The sequence below is a fragment of the Dacryopinax primogenitus genome, assembly GCF_000292625.1.
Source record: "Dacryopinax primogenitus strain DJM-731 SS1 chromosome Unknown DACRYscaffold_24, whole genome shotgun sequence".
Lineage (NCBI taxonomy): Eukaryota > Fungi > Basidiomycota > Dacrymycetes > Dacrymycetales > Dacrymycetaceae > Dacryopinax > Dacryopinax primogenitus.
Genome location: NW_024467221.1, coordinates 135,736 through 163,292, shown reverse-complemented (window position 1 = coordinate 163,292; position 27,557 = coordinate 135,736). Strand labels below are relative to the sequence as shown.

At 52.1% G+C, this 27,557-nt stretch overlaps 12 protein-coding genes across 12 annotated transcripts; 8 read left to right on the top strand and 4 right to left on the bottom strand.

Moving 5' to 3' along the window:
* Window positions 1-31: 31 nt before the first annotated feature.
* Window positions 32-1,582, top strand: DACRYDRAFT_25227 (uncharacterized protein). Its single transcript, XM_040774070.1, has 5 exons — window positions 32-312; window positions 381-386; window positions 441-1,162; window positions 1,218-1,354; window positions 1,407-1,582. The coding sequence occupies exons 3-5, from the start codon at window positions 607-609 to the stop codon at window positions 1,569-1,571; spliced, it is 858 nt and encodes a 285-aa protein (XP_040623996.1). The 5' UTR covers window positions 32-312; window positions 381-386; window positions 441-606; the 3' UTR covers window positions 1,572-1,582.
* A 1,007-nt stretch (window positions 1,583-2,589) lies between these two features.
* Window positions 2,590-6,049, top strand: DACRYDRAFT_25226 (Pkinase-domain-containing protein). The gene is made up of 7 exons (XM_040774069.1): window positions 2,590-2,796; window positions 2,856-3,573; window positions 3,627-4,867; window positions 4,922-5,066; window positions 5,116-5,353; window positions 5,405-5,739; window positions 5,789-6,049. Exons 2-7 carry the CDS (start codon window positions 3,184-3,186, stop codon window positions 5,867-5,869), a joined length of 2,430 nt encoding a protein of 809 aa, XP_040623995.1. The 5' UTR covers window positions 2,590-2,796; window positions 2,856-3,183; the 3' UTR covers window positions 5,870-6,049.
* A 123-nt stretch (window positions 6,050-6,172) lies between these two features.
* On the top strand, window positions 6,173-6,795 carry DACRYDRAFT_25225 (uncharacterized protein). The gene is made up of 2 exons (XM_040774068.1): window positions 6,173-6,476; window positions 6,525-6,795. Exons 1-2 carry the CDS (start codon window positions 6,426-6,428, stop codon window positions 6,723-6,725), a joined length of 252 nt encoding a protein of 83 aa, XP_040623994.1. The 5' UTR covers window positions 6,173-6,425; the 3' UTR covers window positions 6,726-6,795.
* Window positions 6,796-7,360: 565 nt separating this feature from the next.
* DACRYDRAFT_25224 (kinase-like protein) lies at window positions 7,361-8,741 on the top strand (the record flags this gene model as incomplete). Its single annotated transcript, XM_040774067.1, has 2 exons — window positions 7,361-7,670; window positions 7,722-8,741. The coding sequence occupies 2 exons, from the start codon at window positions 7,364-7,366 to the stop codon at window positions 8,732-8,734; spliced, it is 1,320 nt and encodes a 439-aa protein (XP_040623993.1). The 3' UTR covers window positions 8,735-8,741.
* Window positions 8,742-11,536: 2,795 nt separating this feature from the next.
* Window positions 11,537-12,312, bottom strand: DACRYDRAFT_25223 (uncharacterized protein). The gene is made up of 2 exons (XM_040774066.1): window positions 11,651-12,312; window positions 11,537-11,594 (listed from the first exon to the last, which is right to left on the bottom strand). The coding sequence occupies exon 1, from the start codon at window positions 11,825-11,827 to the stop codon at window positions 11,666-11,668; it is 162 nt and encodes a 53-aa protein (XP_040623992.1). The 5' UTR covers window positions 11,828-12,312; the 3' UTR covers window positions 11,537-11,594; window positions 11,651-11,665.
* A 1,309-nt stretch (window positions 12,313-13,621) lies between these two features.
* On the bottom strand, window positions 13,622-16,770 carry DACRYDRAFT_25222 (uncharacterized protein). The gene is made up of 11 exons (XM_040774065.1): window positions 16,628-16,770; window positions 16,436-16,574; window positions 15,842-16,371; window positions 15,419-15,787; window positions 15,297-15,368; window positions 15,132-15,248; window positions 14,665-15,083; window positions 14,309-14,614; window positions 14,142-14,259; window positions 14,003-14,095; window positions 13,622-13,955 (listed from the first exon to the last, which is right to left on the bottom strand). Exons 5-11 carry the CDS (start codon window positions 15,360-15,362, stop codon window positions 13,782-13,784), a joined length of 1,293 nt encoding a protein of 430 aa, XP_040623991.1. The 5' UTR covers window positions 15,363-15,368; window positions 15,419-15,787; window positions 15,842-16,371; window positions 16,436-16,574; window positions 16,628-16,770; the 3' UTR covers window positions 13,622-13,781.
* Window positions 16,771-16,905: 135 nt separating this feature from the next.
* DACRYDRAFT_112054 (uncharacterized protein) lies at window positions 16,906-17,545 on the top strand (the record flags this gene model as incomplete). Its single annotated transcript, XM_040769342.1, has 4 exons — window positions 16,906-16,954; window positions 17,003-17,107; window positions 17,165-17,250; window positions 17,300-17,545. The coding sequence occupies 4 exons, from the start codon at window positions 16,906-16,908 to the stop codon at window positions 17,543-17,545; spliced, it is 486 nt and encodes a 161-aa protein (XP_040623990.1).
* A 306-nt stretch (window positions 17,546-17,851) lies between these two features.
* Window positions 17,852-18,372, bottom strand: DACRYDRAFT_112053 (uncharacterized protein; the record flags this gene model as incomplete). The annotated part of the gene is made up of 4 exons (XM_040769341.1): window positions 17,852-17,938; window positions 17,986-18,179; window positions 18,233-18,305; window positions 18,361-18,372. The coding sequence occupies 4 exons, from the start codon at window positions 18,370-18,372 to the stop codon at window positions 17,852-17,854; spliced, it is 366 nt and encodes a 121-aa protein (XP_040623989.1).
* Window positions 18,373-19,115: 743 nt separating this feature from the next.
* On the top strand, window positions 19,116-19,981 carry DACRYDRAFT_112052 (uncharacterized protein; the record flags this gene model as incomplete). The annotated part of the gene is made up of 2 exons (XM_040769340.1): window positions 19,116-19,199; window positions 19,247-19,981. 2 exons carry the CDS (start codon window positions 19,116-19,118, stop codon window positions 19,979-19,981), a joined length of 819 nt encoding a protein of 272 aa, XP_040623988.1.
* A 184-nt stretch (window positions 19,982-20,165) lies between these two features.
* DACRYDRAFT_112051 (uncharacterized protein) lies at window positions 20,166-20,985 on the top strand (the record flags this gene model as incomplete). Its single annotated transcript, XM_040769339.1, has 3 exons — window positions 20,166-20,290; window positions 20,344-20,695; window positions 20,752-20,985. The coding sequence occupies 3 exons, from the start codon at window positions 20,166-20,168 to the stop codon at window positions 20,983-20,985; spliced, it is 711 nt and encodes a 236-aa protein (XP_040623987.1).
* A 942-nt stretch (window positions 20,986-21,927) lies between these two features.
* On the top strand, window positions 21,928-23,441 carry DACRYDRAFT_112050 (uncharacterized protein; the record flags this gene model as incomplete). The annotated part of the gene is made up of 4 exons (XM_040769338.1): window positions 21,928-22,040; window positions 22,118-22,203; window positions 22,257-22,457; window positions 22,507-23,441. The coding sequence occupies 4 exons, from the start codon at window positions 21,928-21,930 to the stop codon at window positions 23,439-23,441; spliced, it is 1,335 nt and encodes a 444-aa protein (XP_040623986.1).
* Window positions 23,442-23,696: 255 nt separating this feature from the next.
* On the bottom strand, window positions 23,697-25,745 carry DACRYDRAFT_25218 (uncharacterized protein). The gene is made up of 7 exons (XM_040774064.1): window positions 25,432-25,745; window positions 25,075-25,380; window positions 24,905-25,027; window positions 24,752-24,855; window positions 24,552-24,707; window positions 23,767-24,504; window positions 23,697-23,714 (listed from the first exon to the last, which is right to left on the bottom strand). The coding sequence occupies exons 2-6, from the start codon at window positions 25,281-25,283 to the stop codon at window positions 24,170-24,172; spliced, it is 927 nt and encodes a 308-aa protein (XP_040623985.1). The 5' UTR covers window positions 25,284-25,380; window positions 25,432-25,745; the 3' UTR covers window positions 23,697-23,714; window positions 23,767-24,169.
* Between the last annotated feature and the right edge of the window lie 1,812 nt (window positions 25,746-27,557).

The following is a 27,557-nucleotide window of genomic DNA, read 5'->3' as shown; positions in this document are numbered from 1 at the left end:
TATGTAAGCCGTGAACCGAGCCGTAAGCCTGCCTTGACCTCATTCACCCTTCACTCTGTCCCGACCGCTCTTTTTTTCTGTCCCACACATCTAACCTACTGCTATTCCGCCCTCTCGGCCCGTCCTACCAACCCGGAAACATTGAGCGAGAAATTGACGGTCCAGAAGTACGAATGTGAGTGACTGAGTGTAAGTACAGTATTCCGACCAAGGGAATTTTTCTCTAGAATTACGTCTCCTCGACTCAAAGACGTTTTGGTCCTTCCCTTTTCTTCTATCGCCCTTTTATGGTCCTTTGAATATGCCGTGAAGCTGAAATATTGCCGTGTCTTAATCATTGTGCAGATGCTGGCAGGAAACCAGGAGATATATATGCTCACACCGCGCTGAGCAATAGATTATCAATGCTGGCCTACAACAATAGATCTCAACGAACTCACTATATTTTAATAACATCAGCAAGAAGGGCAGCAGCGCCGCTCGGCTCCTTGGCCACATTCTGTACGTTGCGCACCGGGTTGGACAAGCGCCAGGGAATAATATTAGACCAGGGGAGCTATGACGGCAATCCGCGCGTGAGGCTCCAACTTGCGACTGGCCTTCACGATGGGGGAAATGTCTCGCGGAGAAGAGTTTTATCCACCAGATTTCGGTGGAGAAGGGCTTGAGGCGCATGTGCGCTACTGGAGCAAGATGCAAGAGGCCGCTTGTGCTGCACGGCCTCTCATGGTTGGGCGGAAATTGGTACCAGACGGGCTATGGAACGCCGACCTAAACGATGCGCCTGATTTCCACTCCAAGCCAGAGGATCAACTGCCGGGAGATCACTGGCTTTGCAAGTATAAACGGCCTGCCATCACCAATGCTCAGCGTATCTTAAAAGATTGCTTCACCCTGATCGAACCGATTCGAACAGGGACCGACGAATATGCTCAAGTCTGGCTTGCACAGTGTACGCCTGTCGATCCCGACCCCAACTTGCCGGACAGGAGCATCGTCATCAAATTCTTCCAAGAGAGCCTTTTCCTGATCCCGGGAATCTACGAGTGGACTTTGGGCGAGTACTTCAAGGCGTCGGACCTCATTATCAGGGAACTTTGGGCGAATACTCGGCTAGCGACCCTTCAAGGCACGATCTTGCCTCACTCTTATGGCTTCTTCCAGGTCCGCTCGAGTCTCCATCCTCAACCTGTAGATAGCCGCTCACAAACGATTACAGTTTACATTCACCTACGAAGATGCACAGGAGCTTGTGTGCGGACATGCGATGGAGTTCATCTCGGGGGAACCGCTAACGGAATCCCTTGTGCGGCAATCGCCATTCTATTCTACACCCAAGCAGCGGGAATTGCAGGTGTGTCATATTGCCTTTTTCGCTTATTTACAGAGGCTAAAGCAAGCGGTAGATCTCGCGATTGTTGCACTGCATCTCGGAGATCCACTGGCGGTGTGTCGCGCATGGCGATCTGCGCCCTTCCAACAGCCTGGTGCCCCATGATCACCCAGAAATCTTTGTTATCATCGACTTTGGTTTGGAAGGATGGAATGACCTTTTTGTGGGGCCCGAATAACCGGAAATCAAGCAGCGGGGCACCGATTTTATCGAATTCTGGTACATCGGCCTGTTCTGTGATGCAGTCGGGACTCATGCCTGTCTTGCGGAGATCGATGATATCTCAGTTGTCAACCGATATATCAAGAGAGACATCGTTCCCGGTAGATGGTGTTTGATGTATCATGTGTCTCAGTCGGAATATATGCTTGATATTCAATGATTCGCACCCCCCCAGTCTCCTCAGATATATATATATATATATACGTAGTGCTAGGGTTTGTAGTCATTGCAGTGCTTTCCGCGACATGTTCCCGTCCATATATATATGACAAGTCGAGCAAGGTGTGACTGTGGATGGATTGTTCGTGTTCGGAGTAAAATAACAGCGTTTGCATTAGCAACCGGAGGTGCACGGGAATACTTACACGCAGCTCCTCACTCACACCGGTGTACGGCGTGCGCCTTCACCTCGGCGAAGGCAGGCAGTCGCCCAGCACACATGGCGAAGGCGCTATAAGGGATTCGGGCAGAAAGACATCGCACATACATGGCGACCTTCGTCCTTACAATGTCCTGGTGCCGCATGATCAACCCGACATATTCGTGGTCATCGAGCGCTGAAAAATTCTGCACATCGTAACAGATTCTGCAAATTCTGGTTCTTGGAGCCATTGCGCGATATGATCGGAACGCATAAATGCCTCGAACAGATAGAGAATCCTTCAGTGGCCTATGGATATATACAAAAAGTCTTGCCCTATCCGTGGTGCTTGATGTATATGGGGAGGCACAATTGACACCCCAACGTTCTCCTAGGTGTTTCGTTCCTTGGAATTGGAATATTGTAACTAGTTCTGCGAAAAGAAGCTTGATTTACTATGTCAAATATATTCAGTGTTATCTCGGATATAATCGAGCTCCTGCAGGACCCCGTTTGCAATGTCAAACTGAAATGGTGCACAGGCTCAGTCGGAGAATATTAATGCTTCCACTCGTACTGTGTAGCTGAGCTTGCGCTCAACCCATACGCCGCTGTTCACTGTACTCATCCACCTCGACAACGGCAGCCAATCCAACAGCACACACAACGAAGGGCGCTACCAGGGATTGGGACAAGGGAACAGGGGAAATCGTACGCAAAGAAGGACAGAGTAGAACGCGAGGGAAGGGTCGTAACATCAGTCGTTGTCAGGGGAGCGGAGCACCCTTGCTCATTCACCCAGGTCTCCTCTCTTTGCTCGGTGAGTTACTAGCTCCTCCCTATCGTCTACATTTCACTCATTCTCTGCTGGTTGGCCAGTGAACAGGGACGAAGTACTTGGACGGTGTGGACGATTCGTACGACAACGACCACATACGCAGACCTGAACGACATCCACGGCCTATTCTCCGAAAACGACGACAACGACGACGACAAGGAAGAACGAGACGAACGACGGTCTAGGTGGATATCTGTAAAGAGCAAACTCATACGACCAGGATAGGATAACAGACGACTTGGACTTTGCTGTTGCCATCTATCAAGCATCAGCGACTCACCGAACGATCACGGACTGTAACTCGACTTCAACGCCGTATACCCCTTTTCACGACTTTCTGATCCTCTGTACATCCGCGACAACAAAATCATGGCATTCGAGTCGCCTCGCAACCTGACGCCTACCGCGCTCACCCCCTCGCGCCCAGCCCCACCCGCCCCGCTCCAACGCCGCCCGACGGACCTCTCCCTGCCAATCTCCAACCCCCTCCCTCTTCAACTGTCCCAGCCCGGGTCAGCCACCAGTAGCCTGCGCTCCTACTCTCCTGCAGGCGCATCGCTCAACGGTAGCTCACCGGGCCCTGGGGGTAGCATGTGGACCTCGGGAGGAAGGGAGGACCCCTATGGTGGAGGTATCGGGAGCATGGCAGTCGTCCAGAGCGGATGGGTACAACTGAAGGAAGAAGGATTCGCAGGCTTGTTCTGGCAGAGGAGGTATATGGTGCTCAGGGAAGGCAGCTTGAGTTTCCACAAGACCGAGGTGAGTTAATCCGCTTTGAACCATCACAGGTAACTAACAATGTATTCTTGTAGAGTTCCGGTGCAAGCAGCACCCTCTCCTTGCGCGACATCCAGTCGGTGTCGCGTGTCGAATTACGCCCCTACTGCCTCCTCATCGAGCTCTCTGCCTCTCGTGGGAAACTTCACATCTCGTTCAAGTCCGACGCAGAGCTGTATCAATGGCAGGAGGAGATCTACTCACGATCTCCCTCTGCGGGCGTCTCGCATCCCACGGACTTCGTGCACAAGGTGCATGTCGGTTTCGATCCAGTGTCAGGGGCATTCACGGGCCTGCCAGAACAGTGGACGCGCCTGTTGTCTGCAAGTCAGATCACGAAGGAAGACTATGCGAAGAATCCACAGGCGGTGTTGGACGTGCTTGAGTTCTATACCGATCGCCAGAAACGCGAGGCCGAAGGGGGCGATCTGACAATTGCCGGGCCTGGAAATGCTGCGGTTGTCACGCGCCCTCCGCCGCCAGGGCGCTTCGCGGGTGGTACGGGCTTGGGTGGACAGCTAGCTCAGCAGAAGAACGCAGACGCGAACGGGAGTACCACGAGCCTTAACACCCTCGCTACTACCACCACTGCGAATACTGTCGTATCCGATTCATCGCGCGCGCCTTTGATAAAGCAGAACACCGCTCCCGCGGCATTGGACACTCGCAATGCGGAGAGCAGACTGAGAGAGCTCACTCTCGCGAACAGCGCCCGACCGCTCCCTCAGGCTTCGCGGCCTGCCCCTGCCCCGCCCGGATCCAGACCGCCTGTGCAGGCTAATCGTCCTGCTCCCCCACCCCCTGGACAGCGTGCCCAACCCAAACAGCAAGATTACTTTAAGGACAACTTCAGCAGTCCTGTCACTACTGGTGTTTCATCTTCCCAGATGGAGGAGCGTGGGCCACATATACCAGCTACCCTCGCGCCCATGTCCGACACCACACGGCAACAGGTCTCGCCCGCCAAATCTGCGCCCACATCCAATGCCAATTCCTCCACGGCCGCAGGTGCCCTAGCCGGTCCACCCCCGGTGAAACCCCTCCAGACGGCCAAGAAACTCCCTGTGCCTGCTACAGATCCATTGGCGACTGCGATGGACAAACTTGAGGCGAAGAGCCCTGAGGGAATCCGAGAACGGGAACTGAAGAAAAAGGCCGAGGAAGAGAAGAGGATCAGCACATTGAGCGAAGGCCAGATCATGGAGCGCATGCGGGCCGTCGTTGATCGGGAGAATCCGAAGGAGCTATATGCACGGATCAGGAAGATTGGTCAGGGGTAAGCACCCATACTACCTGGAAGAACTTGGAATGTGCTGATTTTGTACGACAGTGCTTCTGGCCAAGTGTGGGTCGCGAAAAGCAACATGGGAGGACATAAGGTAGCCATCAAGCAGATGGATCTGTCCCACCAGCCGCGCAAGGAGCTCATCGTCAATGAAATTATTGTGATGAAGGAATCACAGCATCCTAACATTGTGCGTCTTGTCCTTCCATCACGAGTGGATGCTTATGCCTTGGACACAGGTCAACTTCATCGCCTCCTATCTCGTTAACTCAAACGAACTCTGGGTTGTCATGGAGTACATGGAAGGCGGCGCGCTCACGGACGTCATTGAGCACAACAACCTCAGTGAGGACCAGATCAGCGCTATCTGTCTTGAGACGTGCAAAGGTCTGTGTCACCTCCATGATCAGAGCATCATCCACCGTGACATTAAAAGTGACAATGTCCTGTTGGATGCGCAAGGAAGGGTTAAAATCAGTGCGTACTTTGCAGCTGGTGTGCTGATGACACTTTCTGACCCGTTCGCAGCGGACTTTGGTTTCTGTGCTAAGCTAACGGAAACGAAGTCGAAACGCGCAACCATGGTCGGTACGCCGTACTGGATGGCGCCCGAGGTAGTGAAGCAAAAGGAGTACGGTGCCAAGGTTGATATATGGTCGCTCGGCATCATGGCCATCGAGATGATTGAAAAGGAGCCGCCATACCTTGATGAGGAACCGCTCAAGGCACTCTACCTCATCGCGACAAACGGCACTCCAACATTGAAGAACCCCGAGGCTCTGAGCCGCGAGCTCAAAAGCTTCCTCAGCGTTTGCTTGTGTGTTGATGTCAAGTCTCGTGCGACAGCGGATGAGCTGCTTAGGGTTTGTCTGTATTCTTCCGCACTAGACATGCTTGCTGACTGGATTGTAGCACGAGTTTTTCCAGCTTGCCTGCTCACCGCAGCAGGGTCTCGCACCTCTCCTACGATGGCGCAATAACCAGGGCGCGTAGCGTTTGATGTGCAGCGTATGCACCTGCCTCGATCTGTTCCTTACTGGATGAACCTGCCCGCGGGTTCCTCCCGTTCTCTCCCCTAGTATAGAAAAATTCCAAAAACTCCTTCGCTGCATGTGCTGATATTTTCGGAAGTGTACACTAGCTCAGTTATGCCCTCTAGAGGACACAAATCCCCTGTCTGTTCCTTCTCAGGGAGCTGTTTATCGCGTCCTTGTTCTTGTTATGCGAATTCAATGTTGCAACGGAATGGGATGTCCTGGATCCAACAATCACGAGAAAATTGAGCTTGGAACATAGAAAGTTACGGTTATCAAACTATGTAATACACATGTGCGGAGGTGAACTGTGCAGCCGCACCTATGGCTGAGAAGAGCGGGGCCCACTGGTTCATCATCGAACAACAATGCCGACACTCTAGGATGTTCATCAGCTGGTGATGAAATTCGGGGATCAGGTTAGGAGTCGCGCTATTTAAGAGTTAGCATTAGTCATAAGCAACACCCGATGGAAAAGACAGCAATTGGTGTCCAGGTATTTGATACCCTCGGCGATGGGTAGTCCAGACAGCTGTGTTTATAACGTCGTCACATGGGGTTCGCACCTGCTTGGTCAATAAGAATGAGGGGAGGAGACGCAGACGGCAGGTTACCTCGGTGAGCGCCATGGTAACGATTCGACTATATTACACGATGTTGAGGCCGTTCTCATGCTGCTGACTCTAGGTCAGAGAACAACAGCAATGAGCGCATCGCATCACAAAGGGTGGAAGTGGGAGGGGGGCAGTAATATAGGTAGAAGCAAACAAGCTGGAGGACGCGATGCTCGAGACGCCGTTGGTGCATGGAGTTGATATTCATTCGAGAGCATGGAAAAGGTGGGACAAGCCAGATGACACGATGGATGAGATGGTCTGAAATATGTGTTAGCACATGTACAGCTTGATCCGTACAACGTCTGCCGGTTTTCTCCACATTAGGTGTTGTTCAAACGACCGCTACGCTCGATAATCCGATGATCTGTAGGAAGTGTGAATAAGGGGCGAAGGGTAAAAAGAGAGGTTTGAACGCACTTTGTGAATGCCTCATTCGAGTGTTCTTCATACAAACATGCCCCTCATGCCTCTAAGTCAGACACTTAATCTGGTATAATCACGCCTGGATGATCCTGGTGTTCAGAAGGTCCGCCCGGTTGGGTCGCTCCCTAGCCGACGTCTGAGATGGGAAAATCCGAAGAATTGGGGCATAGTCGGGAGCGGTTAGCTACTGTAACGCTCGAGAGATGCGAGGTCGGAACGCACGCAATCAGTTGCAAACGTCCGGGTTATTGCCTGCCTGTTTCAGGCAGTTTGTCTAGAGTACTTCAGACTAGATAGATGCAGGTTGTGTGACTGGTTTCTTCCGTCATGCAGTCTGCGGGTGCAATCTAGTACGTGCGGCGCTTGGTTGGTTCAACCACAGCGTGTCTCACTACGACGTCCACTAATTCATCATGGTCTTGGATCCCGCGCTAATTGCAGCCCGGGACGCCCAGGAAGGCTGGTGGAAAGCTCAACCAAACCTTGAGGCGCTCGATAGTGTTGTTGCACTTCACTTTCAGCGGCGACATCCACCAGCGTCCAGCCAACACATCAAGCGTGAGCTCCTCAATCAGGGTTGCTATGCGTTGGTCTACCTGTACACACTCCATACGGCGACACATCCGGGAATGATTGATGCTGTCGTTGCCAAAGTTGTCCTGCCCTGGCGACCGCGATATAAGACGGACGGGGAGGTCGCCACTATGAGGTTCATTCACAGTGCGTTCCTTTCATCACACTTTTCAAACACGTTTAGATTGTACATGCTAGGTCAGACAAATATCCGTGTTCCTGAGGTCTATAAACATTGCTCGGATCTGCCTAACGACGTGGGAATGGAATGGATTCTGATGGAATATGTACCGGGCGAACGAGGGGCCGATGTGTACCCCGAGCTTGGGCGCAAGGAGAAGCGACATCTCATCCAACAGCTCGCCAGGATCGTTGCAAGACTGTTTATGATCAAGGCAACGGAAATTGGTACGCTTCTGCCAGTCGGTGCATCATACGTCCCATCCCGCAATCGTACACTGTACAAAGACGGTGACGACGTATCCTGGTGGATTGGACCACTGAACGACCTCGCTTACGAAGACTTGTGGCTAATCCGGTCCATTCCTGCGGATCGATGCGGTCCATTCAAGAACACACGTGAGCTATTCGAAGCCTTCGCACTGCTAGGCAAGCCTCCGCTAAGAGCCCCTATCAACCATGCACCGGGAAACAAGTTCTTAGAGCTTTACGATTTGGTCATCGATCGCCCACGGGATACCGAGACATTTTGCTTCTCACATGGTGATCTGGCATTACGAAATATACTCATTACGAGGGATGGAGATATCACTGCTGTTCTTGACTGGGCAAATGCCGGTTTTCGACCTCCTTCGCTGGCAGCAACCGCACCAGACTTTTTCGAGGACGACGAAAAATTATCAGGTACACCAGACAGTGACCAAACGACACCGGAAGCTCTGAAAATTCTGCGTGAGGAGGGAGAAGAGTACTTCATCGCCTTGTACCGCACCTTGCTTCACGAGGCGAATCCAAGTCTGTATGCCTCCCACGTTCACGGCGCAGAACAGCGACAGATGTATCACTCGCTTCAACGCAGCAGCTCTCCTGGTAATTTGGTGATGTGGATGTGGAAGTATGGGGAAGTTTTCCGAGAAAGGAGCGAGGAACGTTCGAAGGCAAGGAGAGAATTTTCCGCAGGGCTCCCTGATTGGTTTTATGAGCGTCAATGTGAGTTAGGTCAACACAAACATGAAGAATGGGAAATGTGAGAGAAGCACGACTACTTTGGTGAAATGCATGCCCTTCTTCAACACCTTCGCCCCAAAGGGAACCGTTTGCAGCTTTGTCAGAGTCAGCGTATCCAGCATCAATTTTCTTCACAGAACTGCTTCTACCCAACACGACGACACAACTTCAACAGCGATTGACAAGACAATTATACGAGGACAAAGGCCGGATTGGTGAGAGAAAGACATAAGGGCGCAATTGAACACTAGAGGGACAACTTTCAACGACGAGTGCCACGTCAGTCCATAATCCACAGTGCTTACAGTCTCACTCCGTTTTGCCGCATCGTTTCACCTCTTTGTGTTGCTTTTCAACCATCAGAGCCGTGCCATCTGGGCCCTTCTTGACCTTGCCTGCTTCATCCAAAACACACTCGCGCTTCGTCGTGATCACCATTACCCCTCTTTCGCACGAAGTCCCTTTAAGCACCTTGTGACTATCGTGGTATGCGCCTTCTGTCCCTGTACAGGTCCAGTAATGCACCGTACAGGATGCACGACTCTTGGCACACCCGGGTATCGAACAGTGGTGATTACCAACAGGTGCAATGGTTGGACGAGAGTCTGGTCGGTGTTAGGCTCTACTTACATTCATTTGGGGGGAAAAAAAACTCACAAGAGCCGTGGCAGATGGTCTTCGATAATTTCAAAAGGGGTTTCTTTGGGGGTACGGAGACAAGTCAAAAGGATGAAGCAGGGGATATGACCATCCGCAGCACCGTGTAACAGTGCTTATATATAGGGTTTTCCATTGAGAGCCGGGAAATACCGTACATTACTGAATGCAGTCATTCCAGACTTCGATATGACTGAAATTCAGCTGCTGGGAATTTCATGTCATTGACCTTTCTCTGTGTGCGTGTCAAGTCACTTATTAGTGCGTATGCAGACGACTCACATTGAATGCGGGCTTCTGCCATGCGGTCTAGAAGCATTTGACATGATAATTCCGGGACATCGATCATCTTCCTCGGAAAAAGGTGAATGACGGCTTCAGGCGGTTGTATTTCTTGCGGCGATTTTCTCTACGATAGACCTTTTTTGGGAGAGAGGCAGATGCAGGACAGCGGGCTGCAGTCCTCATTCACTAAACCGAGGAATTAGCGTGGCCCTTCAAACACTAGCCTCACTTCTCAGATGAGGAGGACTGATCCGCATGAGATAATCCACATCGGTGCCGCGCGGCACCGCTGCAGCTGCCCAGTTGCCCTGGCTATGACGGGGCAAAATATTGCTGCCGCAGTTCGTAGATTGCAAAGTCCGTGAACATAACATAGCCACTGATTCCAATACCATCTCTTTCAACCTAGGACAAGTCACTTGCACCAGTCGTCCCTTCCAGCCAAAAAGGAGCACCGACCTCTCATACCCATGGGATAAGTTCACCTTCCCCACCCACTTTCGACGGAAGCCCGGGGTTTCGCAGGCCGCGTCTTAGACTGGCGTGCCGGTCCATTGTTGTTGGAGAACCTGATGTCGTCCTCCTCAACCTTGGCACAGCGCAGGAACTCAACATCGAAATGTACTGCGGACGCTGCTGCAACCTACCGTCTCTTGCTATATATCGGGATCCTCGACCTCATATCGGACCAGCTCCAAGCGAAGTTTACGGAGAGTTTCTCCCCAACCGCTATGTGAAGAAGGAATGAGCACGCTATGCCCTTGTCCGCGATTTCGATTCCCACGGGGGACTCCCCACGTTCTCAATGAAGACGGCCTCCCCGCAGAAGAGGCTGTGTGCCGTTGTCTCCACGCCTTTCGCGAACATCACGATCCTCCGCCCCCATCCACATCCTCCAATGCAAATGCCCAATACCCCGCCCGGGCAGCGGCCCCGCTGCTCCCCAACACTGCCGACGACCCAACCACCCCAATGTCACATGTGCCATCGTGGTTGGCATCCAACACCCTTTGTACCCCGGGCCGCGCGTCCGCCGGTCTGCGCCTGGCTCTGGTCGATTCCTCCTCGCCTACCCGTGGGTCTCCCAATGCCGCTCGCGCTGCACTGGACCCGGTGGTCCTCACCGCCCTCTCAAGGCAATCCGCGCAGAAAGCCGCCAATCTCGCTCGAGCGGAAAGCGCCCAGAGGAATTTCCCCCGTATTCCCAAGCCGTCCGGGCGCAGAGCTTTAGGGAGAGGCCCGGTCCACGAACCAGATATCTCGTTTTGCATTGTAATCCGTATTTGTGGCGCCGCTCCCCACGGCACCAAGCAGGTGCGCTGGTCCGGCCACCGCAGGGTTACCGATGCAGTGACTGATCGGTCCTCTCCCACCTTTGCACCAGAACGTCCTCTATCGAGTCGCCCGAGATCAATTCATCTCAAGGTTAGGGGCATCTCTCTCCCTTGTTCACCTTACACTCTCGTTGACCAAGTTCAGTTCTCGCCGTTACGGCCTGGTTCGCCAGGTCACGGTTCCTCGCGCTGCAAGCTTACTCCAATTGGCGGACCGTCTGGAACCCCTCCTGTCCAAGTTCGACTTTCCCCTCCAAAACACCCCCGATCGTCATGCGATGTCCACATATCCCACGCTCTCTTGGCTTCCTGCAAAGGGCAGGGGCGCAGGCAACAGACTCATGATGATATCTATCGAAAATCACCGAATAAAACTGCTCTTGACCTGTGGAAAGAGTGTGGTGGAAGGGCAAGCAATGACATACCGGACTTGCACATCGGTATGTCACTGGGAGATGCCGAGAGATTTGACTGTGACCTTGAGATAGTGCCCCGCAATGGCGATCTAAAAAAGGTCGGACAAGGTCCTCCAAACCTCCTCCCTTTTCGTCGTCTCCGCCTGATGGTGCGGGACATGATCATCAGTGAACAGTCCCAGGATTACTCTGTCAGTAACACCGGCCCCCCTTTTGCATGCTATTCTGTTCTGACTCGATTCAGCAGAGCGACTCCTCCTCTTCAAGCGATTTGCCGTCTGTTGAAGCTCTCCTGGCAGAAGTCCAGCCTCTGCCTCCTCCCGGTGACTTTGTGCCGCGTGAGACCCGGGATGCCCGTCGGTCCGTCCTGAGTAGGTCTCGGCATCCCGTCGACGTTGGTACGATACCCGGGGTACATCGGCATCCCGGGTATCCTACCGGGTTCCCCGCAGGTTCCGCTGATATTGCACATGGCGAGGGTCCTGGTCCACGAGCAAACCAAGCATTTGGCGTCCCTTCGACCGCTCCAATGTTAGTTTTCACTGACCATCCACCTGTTCAATCAACGCAGCATGTTGCGGAGGCACCCTCCCTCCCAATGCACTCTGTTTTTCCTGCTGCGCCCATAATTGATCTGACGGGGCTGGACCCTCTGTCTGACCCTGCCAGCAGACTCGTGGCACCCACGGCCATGGTCACCTGTCCTCATCCAGGGCCGTCTCTCCTCAGCGCACTCGATGACGTTTTCGGCCCGTCCGTCCCTCAGGCGTCGCTCCCTTCCCTTCGACCACCCAATTCACGTCCGACAGCACGCCAACAACCTCTTGTGGCGCCAAGACCAATGTCATCGCCTCAACACGTCATTGCTCACATGCGGGCTCTGACTGCTTTGCGTCAAGTTGGACTCATGCCAACCATCCACGGTCCCGATACGGAAACGGCGGCCAAAGCACTGGAAGTGTGGCTTCGGTCCGCTGTCCAGCCTATCATCCGACGCTGCACCGCTTCATGTCACCTCTCGCCTCGAGTGTCTTCTCTCGCTGCAACATTGGATCTCAGTGTGAGTCCGATGATACATCCGATCATGCATGCCTTCTCATTTCATGTAGCGGGTCCAATGAAAGCAGGGGTCGGGGCACCAGCATGGATGTGCTCTGCTGTCTTGTCAACCAACTATTGAAGCGAGGGGTCTTTGTTCCCGTGGGTATGGGCGACTTCATCACGCTAAGCGTGCGCCATCCCACCTGGGCTGCCCCCCTGGCGCCGCTGATGCCCAAGGCACAGTTGGACTGCGCTGTGGCAGGTGCTGTTTGCCTTGCTTTCTTGTGCTTGCAAGAACAAGGGCCACCAATGGTCAGCCCCCTATTCTTCGAACGTGTGCTTCGTCAAGGTCAGATATCCCCAACCACAATTCGCCGATTCGAACCACAAATCCAACTTGCGCTCCGAGCCTGGCACCAGTTGTCCCATGGGGGTGTCCTGCTTCCCCCGGATCAATCATTAGTGCGCAACTCTTGGCTCTGCGCTGCTGGTGTTTCTGACCAGCAAAGCAGGAAAAGAACCATCCGCAATATCACTTGGCCAGATATGTGTTTCAGCACCTTGGCTTGCAGGCACGTCTACCGCTTGCCCCAATATCATAATGCTCACGCGGCGTAGCATAATGCAATGCAATTTCCCATGTCCCCTGACTTGCACGGACAGTGGCTTCGCTATCTGCAAGGGATGGCTAGCCTGGCGGCTCCTCTGGTGTCTCCTGAACCGGAAGAACTCTGCTACTTTCGCAAGGGAATGGATCTGCGTCTTGTAGGCGACACCACCCTGCTCACGGTAGGTCAACCTTCCTTCCCTGTGACCAACACTTTGGTCTGACACTGCACCTCAGTTGCTCCGGGACAAATTTGCAGGAGGACCCACCGCATTTATCAATGCTTCTTGGGGAAGCAGCCACTTTGCACACGCGGCGCAGCTTCTAGAACGGCTTGTTTGGGTGTTCGACTCTAATGCTCCGTTCGGCGTCCAGCAGAACATCAAATCAGCCACCTCAGTAGCCTTAGATCATCCTAATAGCTTGAGGATCGTAAAATCAGATAATCCTACGTCGCTTGTAACCCATGGTCTAGGATAATCCTCTCAGATAATCTGTGGATTATCCCTAGATAATCATGTATAATCCCAGGATGATCTGGCATCCCTCACACAACGTTCAGGCAGAGACCGCGATTGCTTATTTGGCCACAGCACCGGCGATTCCTCCCCCTACGATACAACAGTTATGGCGCATATAGGGACATTGATCAAGATGACAGACAGGCATCGCAACTCCTCACTCTTCACTGATACTCCCACTCATCCCACCCCTTCCACTCACGTCTTCGTCAATCAGAATCCCCCTCTTCCTCAAACACCTCGGGGACCTCATCCTCTCCATTCTCCCCTTCGACGTCCTCCCTCGATTCCTCATCTTCGTCTTCCCCTTCCTCTTCTCCGAGCTGCTCCTCCCCGGTCACGACGTAAGTCAGCTTCCTCGACCATTCGCCGGACCATTTATTCTGCATTTCAAGTAAGCCACACATCAATATTATAGACGTACACGCACCTTCCACAACTGAGTGCGTGCCTGGATAGTGAATCTCCATTTTGTCTTTAAGAGGGCCCCAAGAACTTCATCATACTGGCCCGGCATGTGATCCTGGCATATCATTAGGAGATCTCTTTTGGTATAGAGATAAACGTACCCTTTTCTTGACTACTTCCGTCGCGTCCTCCTCAAGCATTTTGTCAGCCAGCGGCGTGAAAACGGAGACATCTATGGTGCGCCTGCGGTCTTGTCCAATCGTTAATTTGAGATGGTAGCTAAATGTCATCAGCATTTGCAACTGCCAGCCGAACGTAGAAGACTCACCAGAATCTTCGATTATCATCAGACGTATCTTCATGCCCTTCAATATCGCGAGGGCTCTTCTCAATACTCTTGTTACAACGAGTATTCCTGCAGGCCTCGTAGACAGCATTCCGATCCACCACTTGAATGCGGCCCTCGACATTGAAGGTGTCGACGCGGGAGCCGGTTCCAAGATTGGACTTTTGAACCTCAGGGATGGTCAGAACGTTCGAGCGGGGCTCGATGTCGGTGAACAGGCCACTTCCCGCGCTATAACCGGAGGAGATATGTCGGAACGTTTGGGGATTCGATGCGAGATTATTGCAGCTTTGCAAAGTCAGTAGGCTGTTCAATGAATAACCATATTATCGACGGACCAGTTCTTCAAGCTCGTGCCCTCTGCCACCTTCGGATCCTTGTCCACCTTTGTCTTCTCGTACACGTTCAGGCTGATACCACCATGCGCGGCAATGACCACCTTCTTGAGCAACAAGATTGAATCGCGCTTCACGGCCATGGACGTAGCACGGCCTTTCCATAGTGCAACGCGCACGACGTGGGCAGAGTCGTCCACTAGCTGGACTTCCCGTCTCACCCTCTCCCCTTTGGGGTCTTCCTCCTCGCTCTCGCTCTCTCCATCCCCACTCTTCCCGGCAACCCTCTTCTTTTCAGACATCGCCTCCACTTCGCCGACATGCAGCACCACTCCTATAACGTTGACCTCGGTACCCACCTTCATTGCCCTAAGCAGGCTGATCTTTGTCAGCTCAAGACTCAGAGAAGGGATGCCGTGGTCCTGTCGTGTCATTAGTAATATCGTTGTATACTTCGAATCATCACCCACCTGGAGAGGGAATTCAATCCTAGAGTTGTGGTCGACGACCGCCTCGATAGGAAGAAGCCCGTTCCGTAGATATTTCGCTTGCGTTTCTTGCAAACGAACACTCTCCAAGCGCATCACCTGCGTTGACATCAGCATCAGGCTCCAAGGGTTTCCATAACCGCTTACCACTCCCACAGCTGCATTCTTCAACAATCCATCAATTACCTCCTCCTCGAACGTCAAGACCTTCATGGCCGTCTATTGCTTTGTCAATTCCACGCTAATAAGCACTATTAATGAACTTGTGCCTTCTTTGTCCTTGACCAACAGCGTCAAGGTTAACCCTCCGCCATTTTTCCACGGTCTTGGGCCATGGATTTCGTATATGCGCACGAAAGCTTCCCATCCACAAGACATCTTCGTCCCGAGCTCAGACAACTTGAACTCCTCGGGATATTCGGAATCGAAGCTGGATGCCACCAATCGCCCTGTGGCCTTCTTGCCTGGCTTGGCCGTCAAACCTTGGCTCTTGGCCGAAGCGGACGTTCCACTCTTGCTTTCCTTCGACGTCGACCCCCTTCCCGCCACCACTGGAGGTTTCGAATCAGATGACGTCTTCCCAGAACCCAATTCAGATTTGATCTTCTTCTTCTCCCCGATGATCGTCTTAAGCACCGCTTGATGTGCTTTGTGTAAGCCTTTGTAGGCTCCTCGAACTGACCCCTGCACACCTTCCACAGTACCCTTGACTGTGTTTTTCTTCCTCACTGCACTCCCTTTCACTGTTGGCTTCGGCGTCGCTGGGGTGGGCTCGATCTTGACCATTCTCGACCCGGAGGACGTCGTCGCCATGGGGGCGACGCCCGATGCGTTCTCGTCCGAGACAGATTGAGATTGACCTGATAGCAGCGTTGGAAGAGTGTCGGGTTGACCAGCTTGTTCAATTCGCAACGTTTCGGTGTGGCAAGCCAGTGTGTCGATGTTGGCAGCTGCGTTCGGTCCCGTAGCTGTGGTCCCGTCCACGATAGTGTCGACGGAGTGCGCCCCAACGTCAAGGCCCAAGATCCCATGCATAGATTCCTGATCCCCACCCAGGTACGTACCGTTGATGAGAGGCTCAAGAGGTCGACGGTCAAGTAATGCTTGCGGCTCTTCGGGTTCCTCCCGCAATATTGCATCGATATTCGTGTCGAGAGGGCATGTGCGTGCCGGCAGCGGACTCGGCACACCCACAGGCTGGCACTTCCTTATGATAATACACCTGAGTAGAGTCAAGTTAACCGGTGTCATAAATGCGCATATACGCGTCATGCGCATGTACGTACCGTCTCCTTCCCACAGTCATGCGTTTAACCTTCTGAACACGCAAAAAAACCCGCCACCAAGGTTCCTCGATCGACGTGCTTGTTCATCTTCTCCGAAAGAACAACAAGGAGCGAGTCCTCGCCGTCCGTCACGCTCAGACTAATGACCATCGTCAGTTTCTTTCGCCATCCCGCGTTATCTCGGTGACTCACCAGTACTCATCTCGTTGCGATATCCGGTGTCCATCCACTACTACCTGTTCACAGTCCAGCACCTGAAAAAAAAGGCTTTGAAAGACGACGTCGAGGCTTTCTAGCAGAGCACGGCAGTTTCCTCGTTGCACTAAGTCCGACATGGTGGATATGCGAGACGAACCAGTGGCGCGTCATCCCCATGATCCGGGATCAAGTACCATGTTTGCTTCCGTCGACGCGTCAAGCGATTGATTCCAGGTCCTTCCTCAACCACGTCTCATCCTCTCATCACTGTCATGAGTTCTGCTCAACAAACGCCTGCGTACGACATGACTGGAGAAGATAGTAAGTAAGGTGTTCTATTATCAGGATGTTTGGCCTAACTTCATCCAGCCCATCTCGACTTTCACCAAAGACTCGATGCGGCTGCAGTCGACTCTGTCTTGAGGTCGTCCACTCCTCGAACGTCGTCAACCCAAACTGCTCGCCACTCCCACGGTATGGATCTCCCGACGTCTTGACTGGCCCTCGCTAAGAGTCTCAGCCGTTTCGAAGAGGAGCAGGGCAAGCCGAATAGGGCGAAGTTGAAGGCGGGCGTCATTGACTTGACGGCGAGTGACGCGGAAGAGGACGTCCAACAAGTGCGTTTCCGTGACCGTGTATGCATCTAAGTTGTCTCAGTATATGCAGGTTGCTGTCAAAGTGGAGCCCGTCGACTCCAACGCTTCGCAAGACCCCATGGCCGCCCTCAGCGAACGTTTCGAGACCATGATGGACGAGTCGCTAAGTAAGACGTGGCTGGTTCTCCAGCTACAGCGGCAACTGAAGGACAGTCGCGCGGAAACCGTACGTCTACGTGAGGAGAACGATCGCCTTCGCCAAGCTTTGAGGAATTTGGTGGAGCCTGTTACAGGGTCCGCTCCTTCTCATCCCTAAGACCTGTTTATGACAGCGTCAACGTCTGGACACGCCAATACGTATCTGTTACTCTGCATTCTCGGGCTATATGTGGCAACATAACGACTTAGACGATTCCTCAGTGTATGTACATTGGGCATAGATGTCGTACGTCCAGTACATTGTAAACTAGCTACGTGTATGACTTCCACCACATCTTCCCACCCATCCGTTCACACCATGTGCAAATCAAACCGTTACTTCCAATTGTCCTCGTCACTTACGGTGACTCATGATACAGTGCCGGTGATTGATTCGGCTCGCTGCGCGTGTATGGTATGTACATCACCCCAACATGATCTCTGTCTTCTGCTGCTCGCTTCGGACCGCTGACGTGGCCCAGTGACCAGCAGGATACTGGACGCGCAAAGCCTGCCGTGCCATTAATAATTTGCTAGAGACGTTCATTGACGACAGACCTCCATTATCTGGGTCAAGTGGACCTTGTGCGTTTGCCAAACGTCCTTCGGATCTCCGGGTGCGCACTTCGCCAGTTTGCAGAGTTTCGACGCGAACGTTTCTTGAGCCATCGTTGCCTTCACCACGAGTGCCTCCACCTTACTGCGCAAGTCCAATGGTTTTATGGCACGGTAAGCAGTAGGCATCTTCTCGTCTGACCAATCTCGTTAGTGAAATATAAGTCGTTCAATCATCAGTAAAACTGACCGGATCTCTCCAGGTACTCTTTCATGAGTTGGACTACCGCCTGGATCCTCGCAACATCCGCGCTATCCAGTATCTAGCAACTTGTCAGCGCATGTCATCTCATTCGCCAAATCAGTGAACACACTCACACGCGTACCCATATTTCTCTAAAAAGAATGACGATGAACGTTATGTGTTCCGGTGGATGGAGGTGGCAGAGGTGCAAGGAGAGGTGCACCAGCACCGGTCAGCGTCCCCGGCGGTCCATTGTCGGTGAGACCCCTGACACTGTACACGTGCTCCTTGCCTCACCTCGGTTAACTCGCCTTTCCGGGTAATGTTTGACCGGGGCTTGTCTTCATCGCTGTACATAAAGGCGAATCTTTGTTATTCGAATTCGTCCAACGTTTAGTCGTTGGCGAGCATGCGCTTGGATTGGCTATTTAGGGCGCTTCTCACACATGCCCCTCAACGCATTGCGTCCGCGAGGTGCCAACGTCGACAGCTCATAAATAGGAGAAAGTCATCTTGCTTAACGTTCCTTACCCTCTTCCATATGCAACGTCAAACCCCCCTCCTGCCCCAGGCGATCGGGCGGTTAAGCCAAACTGAACTACATCCAGTATCCTTTTCGTCCTGAGTTAGTACTACCCCGCCTGAGATCGAGATTCAATCATGGGGCGCTCGTTTCAACGAGCTTTGGCGTTGGATGCGCCTCGTGGGGATTAGGGCCGCATTATGTTCGCTTTCATCACAACCCCTTTCTCACCATGCATCCTGAACGTTTACAGCTTGTGTCGCTGTCTTTGGGCCTGGTATTGATCAGCAGACGTTATCCGATGATTGGCAGACGACTCCCCTTCAACACGTTCATTACATCCTCTTCTCCGTCGTCATCAACGAAATGAATCGTCAGGTTGCTTCTGGAGGTGATCTAGCCGCTCTCCGTGTGGCGCACGATTTGATTTACCAGTTCATGGACGTCTACGTGAGCACAATACTTCACCGCGCGGCCATTCCTTGATCTTTCACCAGCTTCACTATCGCAGAACTGGCCAGTTGCCGCAACTGAGTGTTCCTCTCGCCATCCCCACACGTGAGCAAATGCTGGCGTATTTGGCCGCTGTTCGTCAAGGCGTATCGACTCCCGACCCCTCGTCCACATCCAGTATGGACACGTCTTCCACATCGACGTTCGGTCCTGCTGTTGAACTACCTTACATTAGCCACCCGCCCGGTCCGATTTCGTCTCCCGACCCCAGTGCTCGCAGGAACCCAGTGCAGCAATATGAAGATGATCTACAACGACTACTCGACACGGCTAGCTCGGACGAGAGTATGTCGCTCATCCAGCATCTGCTCGAGGACGTCTCTGTGCCCGACACCCTCCGGTACTCGACCACTACACGTCATTCGACTCCTCCTCTTGCATTTGTTTCAGCTCCCTCAACGGAGACGTCCCTTCCACATCCTGAAATGTCGGACCCGCCTCAACAAGTCGCGACACCAAGGGATCTTCTCATCCGACACGATCGATCATCCGACTTTCCCCAAACACCATCTACAATCAGCTGGCATCCATCTCGCTTGTCGAATCAAAGTTCTGATGAAGCATTTCTAGAACAATATGTTGGCCCACGTTTGCCTGTTACCATGCCGCTTCCTGCCATCAACGAATCGTTACCACTGGCATTTCTGGTCTACTTCTATGAATTGGGCAGTCACGATGCTACTTTATCGACATTAGACGTTTCCCTGGTACCAGAGTAACTCCGTCATACTGTACCTGCCTACATAGCTTGACTGGTCAATGCGACTCTACCGCATCCTCATTGTCCACGGTGATCGATGCCGTCATCTCACGTCATTGCGATTACCTAATTCGCATCCGCTGCCTTGTGAACGTCACCGTTCAGCGACGCGTTCGTTGACCCAATCTCAACCCCTCTCCACCATGTCCATCGCATTGCGCAGGGGTACTTGCTTAGCCTTTCTCGCTTCAAAAGCTCCTGCTGGCAGCTATGTGCAAGTGGTCAATATCGACGTGTTCAAGCAGGCAGATGATACCTTTCAATACATGTAAGTTTGCTTGTTGCCGAATTAGTACCGTCTCCTAACTGTCTCAAACTTAGGCTAGAGATCAGTGATGGTTACGCGACCATCCGGTCATGCTCAGCACCCAGCTTAACACACTTGTGGCTACGAAACAGGTTGCCGTGTGCGCCGTTATTCAAGTGGAGAACTACGTCTGTCGGGCCGTCTGCGGCATTCGGTCCGTCCCCCAGCTTTGTTACTTTAGCCCAGCTCATCACGTCCAGTGTCGTGATCATTAAGAAGATTGCAGCGACCGGAATGGCGCCCTTAATTGTGGGAAATCCCCATGCCATTGACGTTGTCGCACTGTCAGACGATCCGGATGGATTCATTATGGAAGCTGCTGCCTATTTAGCGGGACACACCCCCGCAGATGTTGACAAGTCAGAGGTACGTCGACATGCGCTAGTGTTGAATGATCAGCCATTCACTGACGTTCGTGGCAGACTGATTCCACCGAATCCCAGGAAAGGCCGCCTTCATCCCAACCTGGGCTTGATGGCGCCATCGACGTCAAGCCAAGGTTTCGGGCCAAATCCATCAACAACAGCTTCTCCCTCAAGATGCCGGCGTTAGACCCAGTTGAGTCAGACGAAGAGGGCAGGGATGACCTTGCGGCCGAATGTATCTATGATCGCAAGCATGGTCTGAATGACGACACCAGCAGCGTGGAGGAGTGACCTGTTTGGACCAGGCGATGAGTGCGCATAGCTGCTCGTCCACTAGGTAGTGCAGCTACAGGACTTTCTCACCAAATGTAATTCTACATATTCATCGATGTATTGTGATTAAGCCCAAGCTCTTCCAATGTGAACCACGGGCGGCGGAGTGCATACACATGCCGACGATACCCTGAAAAAGAAGTACAGTCATACTGGCGTTCATTCTGGCGCGGCGCTTCATTGTACCTTTGTTCTTCTCTCACGTCCCTAGCTTGCTGCACTTCTGCCGTAGCGCCTTCGTAGATCTGGACTGATTTGGGTCAAGGGGAACTACATACTGTACTGAAGTGGTGGCTGGTGATCGTTCATCGCAATCGCCTGCGTGCCTGTGGTACTGCCCAATGAGGGAAGATTCGACTGCTGAATGGCACCTACCATCTCAAGAAACTATCAATACCAGCTGTTTGCCTTGCAGGGACGAAATTCCAGCCAAATCTCATGGGATGACGTCGCCCTGCCAAACTCTTTGTCGACAAGGATGCGTGGTAGATGCGGTGGACCACAACGACCAACAGGCTGAGTCAAGATCCAGTCAAGTTACCACGTCTGAATGCAACTCGCGCGTGTGTTCAGATGGTGGTTCCTCCCCTCACAGATATCCACCGTATCATCGGAGATCAGAATCAAGGGATAACGTGGATGCTGCTATTCAAGCGATCATGACAAGTGTCGAGAAGGAGGATGCCGGTAAGCGTCCAACGAGCTGTGAACGTCATAGGCTCACTGTTGTAGAGCATCTCCTCTCGGATCTAGTACATTTCATCTACATGACCGGGATGCACATTCTACTGCCTCATGCCAACCTCCCCATTGCAACCCGAAACATTCTTGCTCGACTGGTCACTGCGGAAACATCGTCGAAACGCTCTTCCGAACCACCACCACCTCGAAAAACATCTAATGGCCATGGCAATCACGTTCCAGACCATCCAAGCGATCCCGAAGACATCTAGCCGTGGGATCTTCGGAACATTCAAGGCGTTCGGTACCATATCCAAGCCGATGGATCCAAGGTTGCTCTGCCTGGCTATGGCAAGTATCATTGGACGCACGCTCGCCTGATTCGCGTCGATCCCGACTCGCCTTCCAGAGCGCGCTGGCCAGAACGCCCTGATAGCTACGTCCCTCTCAAGTTGAGCAACTTTCTGATCAGGCTAGATTTCAATTCATGGCTGGGTCCGTTCTGGTGACCTCTGCAAGCATTGGCAGATCTAACGTTATGATTCCAGATAACAACCTTGGCGGGCACTGCCTCTGGAGAGACCTGCCCAAAGTGCTACTGCGTCAAAAACGGGTACTTGTCGGGGTCACCCAACATATTCCCCTTCCAGGGACTCACGAACAGCCATATAAGTGGTCGACTCTGTCTCAGTGGGCATTCCACGTCGCGATGTGGGATGGAACGATCTTCGTGCGGGATTTGACGTCCGGTTTGTCCTCATTGAATCCCGTTCACCGCGGCATTCTTACATCATTTAGCGGAAATGACGCCTGTGGATCGGCCCCTCGTGCTTTGTACCAACGGCGTCGTCTTCACTGTTGCCGATATCCACGCCATCTTCGGGTTGGATTTCAACCAACCTGTCGAATTGGCAGTACCACTCGAGGCTCCTCCTGTATCTTGGCGTGCCATAGCCGGAGAGATAGAGAGGTCAGATGGTCAAGACATCTCCGATATTCGGCATCCCGGTTTAATCAATCATCGACCTAAGGACAGCGACGACCTTTCTGAATTTGTCTTCACAGCGAGCAACGGCAAGAAACGTCCTTTCATGCACCAACCAGCATCTGAATTCACCTCGGCAACTACAACGTTCGTATCGGACGTTGCGCCGATGAAGAGGAAGAAGTCGTCACAGCAAACCCGTCGCCGTCCACGACAGAGCCAGCACCTGAGCTCAGCATTAGGCTGCTCCGCTCAGGAAGGGACCAAAGACCCAGTTCCGCAAGAACGGCCTTCGCCAAGCTTCCAGTTTCTTCATCCCAACCCACCATCGTATCGAGATAATCGCACAACCAACCGATTACGAAGGAGACTCGACGTTGCTGCTCTTGAGACCGGCTACGCCCCGTCGTCTAGCGCACTCCCTCCAAAACCGTCGAACTCAATCGGTTCGGTCGACGTCATGATGCTTTCGATGGATTACAACTTGATCGAGGACGTCAATTTTTACCTTCCAATCTCAGACGCGTTCGAAGCTTATTGGTCCGCTCCTCTCCATGGCGACAATATTGCTCAGTCGGTATGGGTCAGTCCAGCGCTGGGCTCGAATCGGCCGACCCTGAAAGCTGAGAGCAAGGGGTTTGCCGCGTGGATACGTCATCAGGCACGGTGGAAAGGCAGGCACGGTGAGATTCTTCCATACGTCCAGGCTTACACGGAGTATCGCCAGTTTATACTATCATCCGCCTGATTAGATTTGTACTCTGTCGTCCCAAGTGCAGGCTAGTCTCAGCGTTCAATTCACGCGCCGGAGGCTAGTAGGATTGTATATATATATATATATGTATTAACAAGCTAATGAACACGCTATGTAGTTTACGTCTGACGCCTGCGTGGTCTCCCGCGTTTTGCAGGCGCAGGAACCGTGAGACGATGAGGAGACCTTCCCGTCTGATGAGTGACGTTCCGACTGACGTCCGAAAAAGGTACATACTTTTGCTTGTATGGACTTGCTGCCATTCGCCTGAGAGATTCATTTGCTGAGATTGCATGTCAACGCATACAGAGTCACTCACATTGATCGCCGCACGTGAACATCAAGTACTTGGGCACCACCACGTCGTAAGGGCCTGCGACCCTCTGGAGAATGTGCGGAGGATGGTTCTTGCCGAGGGTCAGACAATGTCGCTGTGCTGAGGGACTTCGTCAGAAATCAATCCAGGATGGAGCACGAAACGCCACCTTCTGGATGCACTGCCTGTGCATCACTCATCAGATCAATTCACATGACGTGCGGAGAACTGTACCTTGAGCAACATTCTCCCTGCACACCGGCGAATCAATTTGGAAGACATCTTCATCTGAAGGTGGAGGGGACGTGCATGGCTCATCACCAAAAGGATTCCATCTTGTCGGGGTGTCACAGACCTCCCCGTTGGATGTGGCTGTTCGGGAGCGGAGTGATCGAATTGAGCGAGGTCAACGTATACTGGTCCGTCTGCTGGCTACAGACGTTTGTGTTGTCCGGATTATGGGCTGTCTTCCAGCTGGAGTTGTGGGAGGTTGATTTGCCGGGGCAGGAGACAATCCAAGGTTTGTCATGTCAAAGTGGAAGGGCTCGACTTGATCGGGAGGGGTGAAGAACGTGAACTCTTCCTGGAACTCTTCTTGTTGTTCGCGAACAAGGGTATAAGTCTTCAACATGTCCATAAATGACATGTGTTCCGGATCTGAGAGGGAGACGTCAATCGGGAGACGTCCAGGCTGGACCGAAACTGATGCCCAGTCGAGCAGGGAGTTCGATGTTTCATGCTCTTGTTCAAGGTTAGTATACATATCGGTCGGGACGTCGCGACCCTACCGTAAAGGCTCATGAGATACGTCTGCAGCATGACTGCAATCTCTAGCTGATTCCATGCTGAGTCCAAAGGTGGAAGGATAGGGCGGTTGCAGGTATCTCGCTGCAAAGTCGGTAGTATTCGCATAGGAGCTTGTTGCGACCGGGATTCGGCGGGGACTATAACGTTTAGACTAAATGGGGTACAGAAGGTGATCACGTACTGGTAGCTTTCACAAAGTCCTTCCATGCCTGCATCATGCCGTCATGATGACGCACGTTGTACTCCGAAAAGCCAAGATTGGCAGATGTTTTACCAGAGTCCACGCTGCCGATGTGTAAGAAGGAACCAGATGAGAATAGCAGTATAGGCTTACTGTGTTACGGCTCTGGCACCTGATTTATCAACTCCGCCAGCAAGAGTGAACAGGACCCAGCCTGTACGGGCGCTTACAGCTTTGTGAAAAGCTGCTATTGTAGCAAAAATCTTCTCGGAGGGACTCGTGGGACACGTCAGTAAGAGCCTAAATGGCGTGAAAGAACATACCATCCCGACGTCTGTTTCCCTTCAATGAGAACGTCGGGGGTTCCTCGCTCCTTCAACGCTCGCTCCACATACTCCTGCCGTTGCTCAGGCAAGAGCTGGTGCTCCCAGTATTGCTTGAGGAACTCGGGACGGGCTTGGAAAGAAGGTTTGTTCACGCCAATAGCAAAGTCAAGCAGCTTCTGCTTGAAGGAAGGGACGTCCGCAACCATGGTTGGTCAGCGGACAAGGACGGTCGCCAATGTTTGCCAGCCTGACCAACGGGTCGCCGAGATGCGCACGACTGTTCTTCAGAAACACATAGATCTGCTAGACGTCAAGTGAGCCGAATGACAATATGATAAATACAGATCATCGTACATTGCCAACATCGCCATTTTCTTTCTTCGGGCGGTACTGAGGGAAAGCGTGTTGGAAGGCAGAGGTGATTTCGATGGCGTATTGCTTGCCCTCTCGTCTGTCTGCTCGTGACGAGAACGCAGAGAGACGCTCTTCGAGCCAACCCCTCTGCTCCAGATCGAAGTTGACCATGAGCAGGAGTCAACGTTCGGCGAGTAGTACCCAAGTTCATTCCCTGGTCTTATGCGGTCAAGCGAGGAGATGCTCCGCCAATCCCAGGGACATCCGCTGTCATGAAAACCATGATCATAGGTGATTGAAGAGCGAGTCGTCACCATTGAAAAAAAACGCCTTTAGATGACAGAGAGAAGCAGGACGTTTCGAATAACACGAGACAGGCACGACTATCGGTGTGATGTCGGCCAGAGTCATCAAGGGATGACACATGAGAGACACGTTGCCAATCGGGAGTAAAAGGGTTTCAGGTGGCCGTTTTGCCGGTCGCCAAAAGAAGCAACGGATGGGTGGCTGTGATGCAGTGGAGGACGCGCCGTTAACTCCGAGTCTACCCTCATGTCAAGACCAATGAGACATCTCCATTTGGTTCACTTGTTGAGCATGTCTGTTGACCCACCACACTAGCTAGCTAAACTGAGGACGATAATGAGCCAGAAGAAAAGGAAAAGTGCCAATGTGGTGTTGCTTGATCACATGCCCCAAAATTGACCATGCAGAGCCCAACCCTCATGACTCTCAGAGCATCAGTTTGGGGAGTTGTGGATATTGGTGGGGGTCAACACCAACTGATGGGGAATGCTGACTAGGCTTTGTCCTATCATGCATATCAGCTGTCCATATAGTGGAGTTCTGAGCATCAAGAAAGGTGGCACATAGCAAGTGAGAATGCAATACTGAGGGGCTTGTCCATATCAAGGGGAATCAGCTGTTTGGCTGGGCTGAAGGTCCAATATCATCCTGAGATAGGGCTATCAACCAGAGCTTGAGTTGTCCAAGAGGAGGACTCAGCATGTCAGTTGAGCAATCGGCTGCTCAGAGAGGTACAACAAGTAAATTGAGGTAATTGTGAGTGGAGGATGCTCTCTCAATGTTGATATCAAAGAGAGCGTCACACTATCAGGCACACTTGGCTTCTCAAGGGAGATCAGTCATAAGACCAGAATATCAACTAGACAGTGGAATTCCTGAGAGATCAAATCTAAGGAGTACATCACTCTGCTCATTGCATTTGTGACAAATGTGAAAATCTCCAAGGATACAGAGATCACCATCTCTTATAGCATGTCCAAGGTTAGCATCTAATTACCAAGCATCATAGTTCCCTGCTTAAAATGTATAGGATGGTGACAAAGAGGGACAGTGCTGCTGCAACAATCTGAAATACCATAAGTACCTGCTTCCTCATATCAGGCAAAAGGGCATTTGATTTGGTTTTGATAGCTGCAAGAGCTGAGGTCATGCCCAGGTTTCTCTTGCATAGTATTCAGATACAATATCATTATGCATCTATTTAGGAGTATCTTGTTTGCTTGATGAAGACAGTGCATTGTACACAACCATAGTGAAGAAACCTCACTAGAGTTTGTTACCCTATCATCAATCAGGATGTGTAATCTAGTCTCAGAGCAACCTCTAACTGGTGTATGATAGCACTGGTTCTTGCACCTATGCTTGTTCCTAAGCCCATGGATATGGAATATGCTGGGGTAGATACACAAGCAGGACAAGTCCTCAAGAAGTTCTATCCCTCATCAGAGTAACTACAAATATCAATAAGATTGAACACAGGATTCCATCTATCATATGGCAGCTCTCTGGAAGCCAGCTGCTGCCACTGCGATTTGCTGTTTGAAAGCAGTATTAACCTATATAATAGCAATCTGGACTTAGTCACATACCTCAGGTGTACATTCCAGATGGAGGCTGTATGGCTAATTTTAAACAAGCTTTCCATCTTTATTCCTTTCTGAGCTGGATGTTGGGCTTCTTCCCACATGGGATAGAGACAAATGTGCAGAAATTCTTCCTCTCAGTTTTGCTAGTTTTCTGCAAATATCATGCTTCTTACTTCATGTTAGGGCAACACAGGCTGACTAAGTCTGCTCACCTAAGAGTGCCAAGAGTCTAAG